Source organism: Chelonoidis abingdonii, chromosome 2, assembly GCF_003597395.2.
Source record: "Chelonoidis abingdonii isolate Lonesome George chromosome 2, CheloAbing_2.0, whole genome shotgun sequence".
Classification (NCBI taxonomy): Eukaryota; Metazoa; Chordata; order Testudines; family Testudinidae; genus Chelonoidis; species Chelonoidis abingdonii.
Window position 1 is genome coordinate 129,376,132 of NC_133770.1, and position 15,646 is coordinate 129,391,777.

The following is a 15,646-nucleotide window of genomic DNA, read 5'->3' on the forward strand; positions in this document are numbered from 1 at the left end:
CTCCTCTCGGAGGATTTTAAATCTTACCAGGACTTATTTTGGGCAGGTCTACACTAGGATTCTCCATCAGTGACAATTTTAAAATCAAGATAGCTTTTAGAAAAACAGCCAATGTTCTAGGAATTATTTTGGGGAAGTTCTGTGGCCTGTGTTATACAAGAGTTTAGACTAGATGAGCACAATGGTCCCTTCTGCCTTGGAATCTCTGAATATTCTTCAGGCAACAATTCTGGGAAGGGTTGCCTTCCTGATTAATGACACCTTCTTACAGTCAGCAAAAGCTTTGTGGCATATAGGTGTATAAAATTTTAGTTGCCAAACTTCCCCTTTCCTTATTCATTTTGGAGCTGATTTTAAAGACTAGACAAACTCTTGTAGAACCAAATTTAGTGACTGGTCAAGATCAGCAACTTATAAATTACTAACTCTAAATGTTTTTAGGTAAAACATACAAAAATTGTTTTTTTATCAACAAAGCTAGCATCTGGTTTTTATTATTTTTATTATTAAATCTTGTGCCACTTAAAAAGGGCTTCCTTTATGCTTGAATCTACTATACTAATATCTAGAATGCTAATTTTTTGATACTTTCACATTTTACCTACTCTTTCTTCCAGGCTTTTCAGAAAAGGATGCCGATGAAGTAAAAGGAATTTTTGTGGATACTAACTTATACTTTTTGGCTTTGACATTCTTTGTAGCAGCATTCCATGTAAGTGGATCACTTGCTGTTTTTAAGCAGTATACGCTTAAGTATAAGTAAATTAAAAAAAGTAAAGGTACTTTGAGCATTGACACTCACATTTCTCTAAATACCAATAATTGTTTTTGGAAATGTTAATGTAAATATATATACTATGCTATACGAATTTTTCCTTCATAAATACAAATCGAAAATTCAATAGCAAAACATCATGTTCTGCAAGGGAACATCTATGCAATATATTTTTAAATTTAAGCCAGAAAACCTGATTTCTACTCCTAAATCCAATTTCAAAATTAGGGGTTAAACCACCCTGTCCAGTCCTTCCCAGAAAGAGAGTTACTACATTTCCTTGTGTGTCTGGCTATCTTCTTACCTCAGCTGTTTGTGGATCACACTTCACCAGTGGATAATGAAAAGGTTAATGGCTTCAATGGACAGTTGAATTTTTATTTGCAAGCTGGCTATCAGCCAACATTGAAAATTGATCACCCATCCTCATAACAAAACAGCAACTTTGATCTGCTGTTGAATATACATATTGGTTTAAAAATTAATGTAGACTGTAATTAGAAATCAGTGAAGGGTTAAAGATACAATTGATAATTCTTTTATTTCTAACAATCAAACAAGTATCTTCTGGAAAGAATTATTAGTTTATAAATTATCAACTTTTATAAAAGTTAACATTCTTAATTGACATGTAAAATATTTAACTCTTAGTGAAATAATATTGTGTCAATTTCTTTATTTAACCTGAGTTAAACTAAAACCTGAAAATCATTGCATATGAATGCTGGCTCAGATTTTCTGCTCTGAGATTTTCTAGCAGAGAGGAGGGAACGTAACTGTCAGGAAACAGGTTATAGTTCTGATTCTCTCACTGATTCTGCACCGACCATGTCCCAAGTGGAGTCTGAATAGTCATGGATCTGTTCTAAACTTACTAGATGGTACCCCTGTCAAGGGCGCTGTCTGCCAGTTGGAAATTGCCAGAGCACACCTTCTCTGGATGTCATTTTTCGTGCTATTGTCACATCTTATGTCATTGTTACAAGGGCATTTAGGGGCTGGTTATACCAACTTGGTTCCTCTATACCAGGAGAGTCCTCAGCTGGGGGAGTTGTGGCCATTTTTTGCCTAATCAAAGAAAAGGGAGAGGAATGAACCAGAGAATCTGGACTGTTTTGTGTTAATATTGTCCTGGCCTTCAAGCAGTGGGAGATTTGTGTTCTCCGAGTGGTTTATATCCTTGTTAGAGAAATGTGTGCGCACACTCAGAATTCTCTATTAGTCTGTTTAGTGTTTCATGGCTCAGCACCAAACCTTACAAATTCATAAAACTGTCATCAGGCCTTCAGCAGATGGTCATGCTTTCTTCCTTCCTCTGAAACACAGTTCCATCTCTCATGTGACTGTCTGAACTCATTCTCCAATAGTAAAATTCTTTCTGCACCTACCCATTTAACATTATGGGCCAACTAGTCTACTATTCCATTTTGATGTAGTGACCAGTCATCTGAGATCATTACTCTACCCATGAAGCACCTGCACCTTCTTGCTTCCAGCAAGATGTTCATCTCCAAGCAGACAACTTTAACTCTTAATGGAGCAAAATATTGAAGAAAATACTCTTATTATTCATTTGCCCATATTGCTTCAGCAGCAGAAATGTGCAGTGAGTGTGCTCCTCATATTACCTGTCCTCGTGGGACTGACTGGAGTCAACTCAGGCTGTTGTTCTACTTCCAGTCTTGAGTCAATGGCTCCGACAAGAAGCAGGTCTCCAGCAGCACTCTGAAAGAATGTCCACTCTATATAACCTGGTATTTAGATGATCAAACTTCCTGCATGGCACATCCAGCTACCACACTGCTGCTATTCCTCCCCTTTGCTGCTCAGCAGGTTCTGAAGAACATGGCCCATCAGGTTTGCCTGCACTGCAATGTAAGCCCAGAGTTAGTGGGACTCAAGTCAGTGAACCCTAGGTTAGAGAACCTAGGCTTTAAGCATCTGCATTGATTATCAACCCTAAGTAAAGAATTTTCTAACCTGGGCTTGAACCCAGGGCTCTGGCGTCCACACTGTATCACGCAGACCAGATTCCAACTAACCACATCCCAGCCTTTGTAGCACCTTTGCAAAACATGGTCTCTGTAGCTCTTTGACTGTGGTGCAGTCTGGGTTCCACTCTGCACATTACAGGAAGTTTGACTATCCTGCAAACATCTTGCCAAGCCATTGTTTTGTCTGTGTGCTTTCAGCAGCCAGAACCAGCAATATCAAGGCGGTGCTACTTGAAGAATTTCTCTTGCTGTTTCAATAAATGGGCAGAAATTCTGTGAGATGGTGGACATTTCAGCAGCATTTTCTGACCAATCAGAGGTGCCTGAGAGAACTTCTGATGGAGCCGGACACAGACATGGCAGACTTGACCTGGATGCTGCTGCTCATGACTCTTGGGATAGTCATGGATACCCCCTACTGGCACTTCTAGAGCAGGGCCACAAACTCAGATTGGTGAGACCAAATCATTTTGCAGATCTAGGATGACCAGTGGTAGGTCCAGAAATTTCACATGAAAAAAGATACAGCCTCTCCCGACTCTCCCTAAAGACACGTGCATGAGGGTGGACATGCAAGTCGAGACACAGGTTCCTATAACCCTCTGGAAGCTGGCTACCCCATACTGCTGTAGGTCCATTGCCAATCAGTCTGGGGTTGGAAAGTAGACTGTGGCTACAGTGGGGATGTAGGCTTCTGAGGCATTCAGGTGTGTGTGGTTTTACCCTGAGGGGACAAGTATAAAAGATATTCCTGGAGTAATTGCTGGCTGTTAGAAAATGCATTTCCGAAATGCACGAGGGCAGGATTCTTTCTGTTTCCCTGGAGTCAATTGGTGATTTATAGGATAGAGACGACAAAGGAAGTTGGCCCGTGTGACTGTGGGTTACTCGTTGTGGGTTCCAAGGACTTGAGTCTGGGGGAGGGAGAGGGCTTGCATCTGCACTGCAAAGCAATAGGGTTTGAACCCTCCATCTAGTGTTCTAGGATCATGGGTCCGAGCCCAAGTCAGAGATTTGTGTGTAGATGGAAGTGGAGTTTGTCCTCAAGCCTGAGTCTGAGCCTAGGCATACTTTGCAGTGTAGATATATCCACAGTGACCTTGGCTTTGATCATTCAGATCATCTTAATTGTAGTGACAACAGATGACCTGTGACAACTGAAGTAAGAGGAAAGATGATAGAACATTGGTGGCAGAAGTATTGGAACAAAAGTGGTGGCTTGCAACATAAAGACTTCTCAGATTCTCATTCCGTAGTTATGTGGAGAGGCCACGAAAAGGGTTTTTTGCTTCCATAGCATCCACAAAGCCTTGATCATATTTATTCTGGATTGTGGACAGTTTCATAAGTTCTAGCTTCAAGAATATTTGTTGGGAGTAAATTGTCAATTTTGTCAAGGAAAATTGTTCAGATTCAGCCTGTTCTTGAGTCCAAATTGCTCCTATAGGTATATTAAGTATTTTGGCTGAAATTCCTGAAAGAGAGCCTGCTTATTTTGACTGACAACCTCTGTTCAGACTGGTATATGCAGTGGAAAAATAAACAAGTTATGTTAAGAATGTACCTAGACTCTTCATCAGTTTATCCTTCAATGGGAAGTCACCCTATAATGTTTCTGTCTGTTTTGTTCAGCAGAGGGCTGAAAATACTGAAGTTTCAGCCATTGCCTCTCTGAGGTTCTAAGTATTTGGGACATTTGGGGTGGAAAGAGGTATTTCAAATTGCTGAGAGCTAAGTAATTATCTCCAAAATTACTAAAAATATCTAGAGAAACAAGAAGTGGTAGGCTATCTCTTCCTAGTTCTCCCAGTCTTCTAGTCCCAAGGGTACTTTTATGTACTTCAGAGACATCACCACTAAATCCAAGCAAAATCATCCACCATCAAATCTCTTGCATTATTAAAGGAAAAGAAAACATTAAACAAGACAACATAAAACAGAATACAAATGATAAGTGACTAGTTCTGTTACTGTCTCTTCTGAGTGCGCCTCTGTAGAAAGTTTTTAACAGAGTTTTAAACAAAAAACTATCTTTGAGTGGGCCTGCATTTAATGGGAAATTTTCTCTTTTTGTAAGTTAAGACCAAAGTTTTACTTTCCAAAATTGAGTCCAGTCTTAGTATATCATAGATGAGCAAAATAATTTTAGAGGCAGGTAAGTCCAGTTTGATTTATTAAGGATAATGGTTTATGAATGATCAATGTAAGTAGTCTTAACTAAATCCTCTGAAATCAAAGAAAGTATTTAAATTAATTTTTTTAAAAGAAGCCATTTAAGGAGTTGTCTTAATGCAGGCCAATTAGTGATTATTAAGAATCTTAAATCCAAATTAAATCCCATTAGATTTTTGTTTACTAATATTCAGCCCATTTCCTTTCCAAGAATATATGGTCTAATGAAGTGATAATTAATAGCAGAAGCTGCTAGTATGTCACAATAAAATTTCAATGTTCCGATAAAAGCATTTCACAAAGTTTTTTAATCCCTTGGCAGTTCTCTAGCTATTTTCATACTGTATTGAAGTCTTAATGATGTCAGCTTGGCTAGAAGGTTGCTTTTTGCTACTGATGGTGGCTGCTGTTTTCCTTTTTAGCTGTCTGTGGCAGTTTACTGTCAAAGATAAACAGGATCAGTTGTGTTGAGTGCTGTTCAAGTTGAGAAGGTAGTAGACAAGAGTGTACTGCTGCAGGATCACACCAGAGTTTTTGTACTCTTCTCCTTCCTACTTTCATGAATTCATAGGAAAACACACCTCTTTCAATCTTGTCTAGATTTAAAATTGGATGCTGTTATTCCTTCATTGGTTCAGTGCTGTTGGGAATTAGGTATCTTGACATCTTTGTCTTGTGAATATGTGGTCTACTTAATAAATATGCAACACTTCTAATTGCCTTTGTTTTTTTGTGGTGGGAAAGTCTCTGATAATATTTGAAGAGTTTAAAGTCTCTTCCATTTTCTGAGAGAGTTCTTAATTTCATCGGGGTTCAACAGGAATTGAAATTCTGATTTCAAAAAATACATACTTTTATTTTCTATATAAAAGTCTTAGTTCTTAAAGTAGTCTTTTAAAATTAAATAAGTCTTAAAGAGTCTTCATACAGGAATAGTTATTCAAGGTTGAGAACGGACAACTTTTGTTCTTCTGAGTTTGTATGAGGAGCTGCTCAAGCTGCTAAATCATTTCTAGTTAATGTAAATATTCTATAGTTAAATTGCTGCTTCTATTAGTGATCAGTTTAACAAAATCATTAAATTCTCTTTTAGTACATACAGCATTTTACCATTGGTTGTATGAAGGAAACTGCACAGATGGTGGATTACTTGGCCTGACTGCCACACCCATGCTGCAGCACACAATAGTCCCAAATACACATTATCCCTCTCTGCAGCACACACTCCTAATCTGCCCCCTGCACAGATCCACACAACTTTCCCAGCACAACACAGTCAGTGCATATAATAACCACAAACATCATTTGGAAGCTGAGAATGTCTGAGTAAGTGTGAAGTGATGGAAACAGTCACAAGCATGGTTTAGTGCTTTTTGTTTAGAATAACACCAGGTTCAATCATTGGGATTTGTAGTCAAATATCATGCAGTTTTTTTAGGTCTCAGTCATTTTTTATTTTATTGAAAAGCCATTACGACAACATGGGTTTTCAACTACTAGTTGGTGCTATAAAAAACTCACTCAAGTGGTAATACCTGTCCTATTTTTTTAAATACTAAGCCTTTGAAGTTTTAGCCTTGTCTTCATGAGGAAAGTATTTTTATACCTGAATTAGCCAACACATGGTAAAATGTTAGGCTTCATCTAAACTTAAAAGTTATTTCAGCATAGCTGTGTCAGTCAGGAGTGTGAATATACTGTTCTGACCAACATAGTCATGCTGGCCAAACCCCCAGTGTTGATTCAGCTATGTCAATGAATGAGTGCTTCTGTTGATATAGATAACATCATTCAAGGAGGTGGAGGTGTAATACCAATAGAAAAAACTTCTTCTGTTAGCTGAATCTACAGTAAAACCTACAGAAAGTTGTTGAGGCTGAAAAATTACCAAGATTCATGAAAGGATTGGACACACATGGCTAACAAGAATATCCAGAGTTATACTAGATCAGAGGTCGGCAACCTTTCAGAAGTGGTGTGCCAAGTCTTAATTTAGTCTCTCTAATTTAAGGTTTCGTGTGCCAATAATACATTTTGATGTTTTTAGACTCTTTCTAGAAGTCTATAGTATATAACTAAACTATTGTTATATGTAAAGTAGATAAGGTTTTAGAATGTTTAAAAAGCCTCATTTAAAATTAAATTAAAATGCAGAGCCCCCTGGACCGGTGGCCAGGACCCGAGCAGTGTGAGTGCCACTGAAAATCAGCTCGCGTGCCACCTTTGGCACACGTGCCATAGGTTGCCTACCCCCTTACTAGATAATGCTTAACAAATTTTGGAAGGTATATTAAATCTCATGCTTCAGGAGATAAGTAAGGCTGTCAATCGCAGTTAACTCATGCAATTAACTCAGATTATCGAGATGAAAAAAATTGCAATTGCACTTTTAATTGCACTGTTAAACAATTGAAATTTATTAAATATTATTTATTTTGATTTCATATATTGTTTTAAATGAAATCAGTGTATATTTTTATTATAAACATTTACACTGTAAAAATGATAAAAGAAATAGTTATTTTTCAATTCACCTCATACAAGTACTGTAGTGCAATCTGTTGTGAAAGTACAACTCACAAATATAGATTTATTTTTTTTTTTGTTGGTGTACTATGGAATCATAGAACATCAGGGTTGGAAGGGACCTCAAGAGGTCATCTAGTCCAACCCCCTGCTCAAAGCAGGACTAATCCTCTAACAAATTTTTGTCCTGATCCCTAAATGGGCCCCTCAAGGATTGAACCCTCACACAAACCAGGCCAATGCACAAACCACTGAGCTAACCCTCCCCCATTACATTGTTTTGTTTTTGAGTGCAGTTATGTAAAACTTCAGAGCCTGCAAGTCCACTCAGTTCTACTTCGTGTTCAGCCAATCGCTAAGACAAATAAATTTTTTGTTTAGGTTTACAGGAGATAATGCTGCCAGCTTCTTATTTACAGTGTCACCAGAAAGTGAGAACAGGCATTTGCATGGCACTTTTGTAGCTGGCATTGCAAGATTTTTAGGTGCCAGATATGCTAAACACTTTTATGTCCCTTCATGCTTTGGCCATCATTCCAGAGGACGTGCTTCCATGCTGATGACGCTCATTAAAAAAATGTGTCAATTAAATTTGTGACTGAACTCCTTGGGGGAGAATTGTATGTCCCCTCCTCTTTTACTGGCATTCTGTCATACAGTTCATGTTTAGCAGTCTCGAATGGTGACTCAGCACATGATCATTTTCATGTTAAGAACACTTTCACTGTAGATTTTACAAAACGCAAAGAAGGTACCAATGTGAGATTTCTAAAGTAAGCTGCGGCACTTGACCCAAGGTTTGAGAATCTGAAGTGCTTTCCAAAATCTGAGGGGGTGGGATGTGGAGCATACTGGTGGCATCTGACTCAGATAATGAAAATGAACATGTGTCAGTCTGCACTGCTTTGGATTGTTATTGAGCAGAACCCATCATCGTCATGGACTCATGTCTCTTGGAATGGTGGTTGAAGCATAATGGGACATATGAATCTTTAGCACATCTGGCATGTAAATATCTTGTGATGCCAGTTACAACAGTACCATGAGAACGACTGTTCTCACTTTTAGGTGACATAAACAAGAAGCGTTATGAGCATTATCTCCTGCAAATGTAAACAAACTTGTATGAGCGATTGGTTGAACAAGAAGTAGGACTGAGTAGACTTTGTTTTATTTTTGAATGCATTTTTTTTACATAATTCTACATTTGTAAGTTCAATTTTCATGATAGAGATTGCAGTACAGTACTTACATTAGGTGAAATGAAAAATTTTTCATTTTTTACAGTGCAAATACTTGTAATAAAAAATAAATGTAAAATGAGCACTGTACACTTTTTATTCTGTTTTGTAATTGAAATCAATATATTTGAAAATGTAGAAAACATACAAAAATATTTAAATGGTATTCTATTATTGTTTGAGTGTGATTAATTGTTGTTAATTTTTTTTAATTGCTTGACATCCCTAGAAATAAGACAATCTCTAACTAGTAGAGATCAGAATGAGATGATACGAGAGAACACGTTATGCCACATTTACCCTTTACAATTTTTTTACGTTTTCCTATCAAGCAGCTGGTATTAGATACTGTCAGAGATGAGATACTGGACTTCAGGGCTGATTCACTATGGCAGTTCCTGTGTTTGTAATGTGAGGCTTTGGAACTCTGCAAGGTTCTCAGCTCTCTTGAGTTCTTGCAGTACTGAAGGATTCATGAGCTCTGCAAGTTTCTTAGCTCCTCGCATGAACTACTGTCCTGCAGAATTCACAAGATGCATGGAGTCCCTGGCTCCCTTTGTTTTGATCATAATGGTCCCTTCTGACCTTAAAGTCTGAGTCTTCCTGTAAGATGAAACTTTGTAGTCGTGTCAGTCCATAGATTCCCTAGTTAGTTTTTCCTTGCAATGTTTTATGGAACTTGGGTCTTAACAACAGGGTTCATATCTCTTAGCTTTTCCTTTCTGCATCTAGACTACCTTTTTTATTTAATGAAACCATCAACTTACATTAAGTATGTAGTTGTAAGTACATGTTTTTATTAACTCAGTTGATGTGCTGGAATTAATGCAGGTTTCAGTCAAATTAACGATGCATATCTTCGTATTTGCAGCTTCTTTTTGATTTCCTTGCATTCAAAAATGACATCAGCTTCTGGAAGAAAAAGAAAAGCATGACTGGAATGTCTAGAAAAGCAGGTATGGCATATATGAGGTAAAGAGGGTGTGTATTGATCTTGTTTTTACTCTTGTATATTAGAACACATGAATATCTGGCATTCTTTAGATGTGGCAAAATGAAAACAGTTTTTGTACGATTGTCATGGGAAAGTGTACTGTGATTTAATCACAGTATTTAGTTATTTAGCAGAAGACTTTAGATAGGCAGGTTCTAGTCTTGATGCATTAGGCATAGTGATAATGTTTACACTGCTTGTGAGATCAATTTTTATTGGGTACATCATTCCACATCTCTGATTATGACTTTCTTCTAAGAGCAAAATGTGTGACCACAAGAAAACTAAGCGATTACTTCAAAAGCTTAATTGGGAAAACTTCCCTAATTTTTATATAATGTTTACAAATGATAGCGTATGGGTAATGTGGTTGGTTGTTATGAGAGAGGAATTAAAATTGTTGTATTTGAGAAATGTAAGTTGTCATTTTGTTCTTGTGCAAAAATCTTTTATTCTTGGTTACAACTGGAAGCGTCCTCTACCATGTGCACATGCTTTACTGCACTCGATTTTCAGTGATACTACGCATTTACAATGATGGTCCAGTGAGTTTCAAGGATTAGAGTTCTAGGTTAACGTGAGAATATTTGCTAGCTGCTACCCACATAAGTGCGTAAAACCAAAGTAGAAAGATTCTGAATGTCACTGGATAGTTTTGGTTTCTTGGTACTAAAGTAATGCTGTTTTCAAAGTGTCTTCTCAGTTCCAGCATCTCTATAGTTGGGCAAAATGGTTGGGCGTTTAAAGATGTACATTTTAAATACTACTTACAGTTACACTATTTGAAGGAAATTAGAATTGGAGGACATGAGAATTCTCTTGGAAAAATCTCTTTTCCCAAGAGAAAAGAAGGCATGTCTGTGCTGTGTTTAGCATTTAAATGGGACTGCACTTACTATTTGGCACTCAGATGTTTTTGAAAAACACTCATGTCTGTTTGCTTAGCGTTTTTTAGTGTCCAGTTCTTGCTCTTCCTTGTGCCTTTCACCTCTTCTCTAATATAAAAATCATTGGGCAGAAAATGGTGCTATATATAATTGCAAAGTTTAACAGAACCTGAGAAATTGCATACGTGCGAAGTGTCTTATTTTATCAAATACCATCAAATTCATTTTGTTCAAGGATTTCATGGCAGTTTTCACAGGCTAAACTTTAAAATTTTCATAGCTAGAAAGTTTTATTGTCTGAGGTTTTCTCAACAAGAATCACTAACATATATTTAGTAATATCTTAAAGTACTTCTGATACATTGTTGTATTGCTACCAGTATTCCATTATAGAAATAATTTTCTTATTGCAAGTTCTTTGTTGATTCAAGAATATTTCACTCCTTATGCATTTTTTTTACTTTTGCTTACTCTGAATCAGGTTGTTAGTTCTCAGCAAATTCTTGCTATTTAAAATCATAACTCTATTGTGACGTCACTTCCTATAATCATCTATAGTCTCACATGAAGCTTTATCTGGAGAAGCAGCTCACATAGCCTGTTGTCATTCTTCTTTCTATCTTTATCTTATAATAGTTTAACCGTAACATTCTTTCATCAGGTATCACTTATTCCTTTAATATCTAAATTATACTAACGCTCATTTCTATTTACTTATTCAGTGCTTTGGCGATGCTTCAGTACCGTGGTAATATTTCTTTTCCTTTTGGATGAACAAACAAGTTTATTGGTACTAATTCCAGCAGGTATTGGTGCAGTGATTGAGGTGAGTTCATAAAGCTCTGAAGTCTGCTTATGTCTGAATATAGGTTTATTGCTGACGTTGCTGCTATTTATATCTACAGTCCTATGGGGATGATGTTAAACTGTTCATTTTATATATATATATATATATATATTTTTTATATAAATAGTGTCTATGTGTATGTACATATGTATCTATCTGTCTGTCTATCTATCTAAATAGTCACTGTCAGTTTAAATTTTAAGTGAACTAATTTAGAACAATTCCAGTTTAGATAGAATACACTTTAAATAACTTTTCCTGAATAACTTCTGTTTAACGTGTTCTCTTCAAGTAAAACTGTCCAAATATAAAGTGCTGTAAAGTAAACAAATTGGAAACAAAATATTTTTACCAACTTTGCAGTTCCTGTAATCTTGGAGTATTATTTCTAATTAGAAGTACAAGATTCAAATGTGACTTTTGATTTGGAGTCCCTTAACATTGCAAAAAAACACACATATTAAGGTTCAAATAAACATTAACTAGGGAGCTCATGGTACAAGCATTTAATTGTTGAAAGTTTAACTTCATTATGTGAACGTGCCTATGTTCTCCAAAATTACCGCATTTATTCTTGAAATTATGAACTAACTTTCCGAGAACATTCAAGTAAACCCAGTAATTAGTTTTAAAATGGGTCCTTTAAGAAATTTAGCATTGGGTCCTGACTGTCATTTGTTCTCACTAGAGCTAATCAAAAATTTCTGACTGAACAGCTTTCTGTCTGCTTTGATTTTGTTAAAACATTCAACAAACAAGGCGCACTGTGGGTGTGCCAGCCTCCCTGGCTGGCAAATAGAGATGACGTTCAAGAGAGCCTGCCATGCAGGGAGACAGGAATTCTAGGGACCATATTTCAAAATTTCAGTCCAGCAAAAATTTAGAATTTGACTTTTTATCCTATTCAGAACAAACAAAATTGTAAAAACTCAAATATGTTCACAGGATAGAAACTGTGTCCTGGGTAGCTCTAGTTCTGACTCAGGATCTAATTTTCTACTAATATTTGTGTAAATATTCAATTTAAAAAAAAAAGGTCAGTAATGAAAAGTAGGACTGCCAGAACTGACTTTCAGATTTCCTGTTGAAAAATGTATGAAGAAAAACTAAACAAAAACTACAAAGAAAATTCAGAAGGCATAAAAAGTTCAACTGTGTGAAGTTTCATAATGTTACGGCACTACTTAGAAAGACCATAATATATGATCCGTTTTTAAGCCTATTGTACCATGCAATCCAAACTGGGGAATGACTTTCACAGTACGTATTTACAATCCTTGGCTCAGGGCTTCAGGCCTGCAGGGTGCACCTGCCAGGGCTTGGCGCTTCACCAGGAGCAGGGCTGAAAGTCTGAGTCCTGGCAGGTGCACCCTGACTCTCAAACTTATGAAGATTATCGTATGCGTCTTGGATGGTCAGTAGGTTTGGCACTCCTACTATATGTATTCCAAACGTGGGTGTGCATGCATGCTATGTGTTGGAGCCAGAAAATTTATGTAGCAGTGTCCGTTGACCCGCATGAGCAATGTTAGTAGCGGCATGATCAGGCAAAGTTATATGAGGCTGTGCGGAGCAATGCCTTCAGTTTCCTTGTACCATCGCATGGCTGAAGTCAGAATCCCTCTTCCTCTGCGATGGTAGTTATGGCTAACAAAGCCCTTTCATTCATTTGTAGCTAGCCGCCTTTTGTTTTTCTCTTTAGATTGCTGTGTATAGTTCTGAGTGTAGTGTAGTCAATTTTCTGTGTCCTTCCCCAGGGACTATGCCCCATGTTCCAGGGTTCAAAAACTATGCATTGTGCCCTCTCTCATCTTAGTGAGTGACGAGCACCAGTGCTGTCTCTACTGTCTTGGGGAGACTCATCTTGCTGCAAGATCTGTCAGTCTTTCCATCTGTAGATTCGAAAAGCGTGCCAACTTCATCTCCACACATTTCTTATGGAGGATGTGCTCCGGCTGCATGCACAGTCCAACCTCAGAGGGGCAGAACAATCGGTGCAGCGCCCTTCACTAGTGGTGAGTGCTCCTCCTAGCACGTCCCATGCCCCAGGTCTGGCAGTGCCAGCGGTCTGGGATAAACCCAGGCTTGAGAGCCAGAAGCACTTGCATGGGTATTGGAGCAGGTCCCCTTTGCAGGCTGCCTCCAACACAGCACTTCCTCCCTGAACTGCCGCAGGTCAGTTGAGACATCAAGCGCAGACCCCGCTGCACCACCAACTAAGCTTCCTCTCTCTGAGAGGAAGGTGAAGAAGGAAGACCTGATGGCCCCACCACCTGTCATGCCAATTACCTGCCTGGAACTCTCCCCAGGGTGCGCACCACCTGTCCTGCTTGCATTTCAGCATCCGTTGGTCTGTTCACTGCACACACCACCTCGCTCTTTGACTTCTCACAGGGACATTTCACAGATCTTGGGACAATGTGAGCCCCTCTCCAGTCAGCACATCTCTAGCTGTCCTACCCTCATTCTCTGCTGCTCACTCCACACGAACTTCCCACTCCAGCAGTGGCATCGGTACTGCTACAGGAGGGATGCTTCAAGCCTATGCATTCTGGCCCACTAGTACCGACGGCCTCACCACTCCTAAAGCTTTATACCACTCATGCTTTTGCCTCCTGACAACCAGAAGCAGTATCAGTATCTACTACAGTAGGTGGCCATGGACCTGGTTGTACCCCTGGAGGAGGTAGCAGGATCAGCACCATCAATTGATGGACACCCTGCACCCCAAGGGACATCTGGGTGGCACTGCCTGTTCACAGTGCTATCCTGCAACCTGTGAGAGTAGTCTGGCACGTGCCGGCTTCCTGTGTCTCCACACTGAAATGGACAGGTGTCATGGTATAATTCCCCACCCTGAGCCTTAGCGTCCAAAAGATGGGGTACCAACATGAATTCCTCTAAGCTTGATTACCAGCTTAGAACCTGTAGCGCTGCTACCAACCAGGAATTCCAGTGTCTGGTACACTCTGGTCCCCCCCAAGACCTTGCCCGAGGAACCCCAAGACCCAGACCCTCTGGATCTTACCACAAGGAAAGTAAACCCTTTCCCCACCGTTGCTCTCCCAGGCTTCCCTCCCTGTTACCCTGGAAGATCATGTGAGTCAAACTCCTTGAATCTTAAACAGAGAGTAATAAATGCACCTCCCCCCCCTCCGCTCTCTCCCCTCCCAGACCTTCCCTGAGAGAGAAGTATCCTGACACAGAGAGAAATTAGCTTTCTCTCTCCCCTTCCTCCTTTCTCCGAGGCCCACAAATCCCCTGGTGAATCCAGACCCAGTCCCCTGGGGTTCACAGAATAAAAAAAAATCAGGTTCTTAAACAAGAAAAGCTGTTTAATTAAAGAGAGAAAACAGTGAAAAATTATCTTGTAAATTTAAGATGGATTAGGACCAGTTTTCAGCTATAGCACTGGGAATACTCTCCGCCAGCCTAAGTATAAGCAAGTACAAATTAAAATCCTTCAGCAAACATACAAATTTGAACTCCTTCAGTCAATGCACATGCAAATAAAACACAACATAAGCCTAACTCGCGATCTACCTAGTAATTACTATTTGAAACTTATAAGAGACCTGTATCGGAGAGGATTGGAGAGAACCTGGTTGCAATGTCCTGGTCACCTCAGAACCTAGAGAGAACAACAACCAAAACTAACAGCACAACACAGAAAGCTTCCCTCCCTAAAGATTTGAAAGTATCCTGTCCCCTGATTGGTCCTCTGGTCAGGTGACAGCCAGGCTTACTGAACTTGTTAACCCTTTACAGTCAAAAGAGATATATAGTACTTTTGTTCTACTAGTTCCTACTATCTGTTTATGACCACAGGACACTAGTACTTTCTCAGCTAAGGGGGTAGATTTCCTCTTCCCCCCTCCCACCTCCCCCCCAATTCTATTGTGCTGCATGCAGTGACTGAATGCGTCTGCCAGCACACCCATAAATCCACTCCTCCAGAGCAGGTGGGCAAGCACCTGGACCTTTTGAGCAGGAAGGTCTACTCGGCAGCATTGCAATTTCATATTGCCAACTACCAGGCTCTGCTGGCGAAGTATGAGTTCCACAGTTACACCAAGCTCGCATAGTTCCTGGACAACCTGCCACAGGAAAAGCAACAACACTTCTATGCCCTTCTGGAAGAAGGCTGCCGACAATTAAGGTGAGTCTCCAAGTGGCCATGGATGCTGCAGATAAGTCCTCTCACTCTTTA

The 15,646-nt window shown here is 39.1% G+C and overlaps 1 protein-coding gene across 2 annotated transcripts in view; it reads left to right on the forward strand.

The window, feature by feature from the left end:
• Nucleotides 1-15,646, forward strand: part of CLPTM1L (CLPTM1 like) — a 76,160-nt gene that overhangs the window by 22,241 nt on the left and 38,273 nt on the right. For both annotated transcript variants that reach the window (XM_032766730.2, XM_032766729.2), the window contains exons 7-9: nucleotides 618-712; nucleotides 9,580-9,664; nucleotides 11,312-11,415. In XM_032766730.2, coding sequence (XP_032622621.1) covers nucleotides 618-712; nucleotides 9,580-9,664; nucleotides 11,312-11,415 — 284 coding nt within the window. The remainder of the gene's footprint in view (nucleotides 1-617; nucleotides 713-9,579; nucleotides 9,665-11,311; nucleotides 11,416-15,646) is intronic.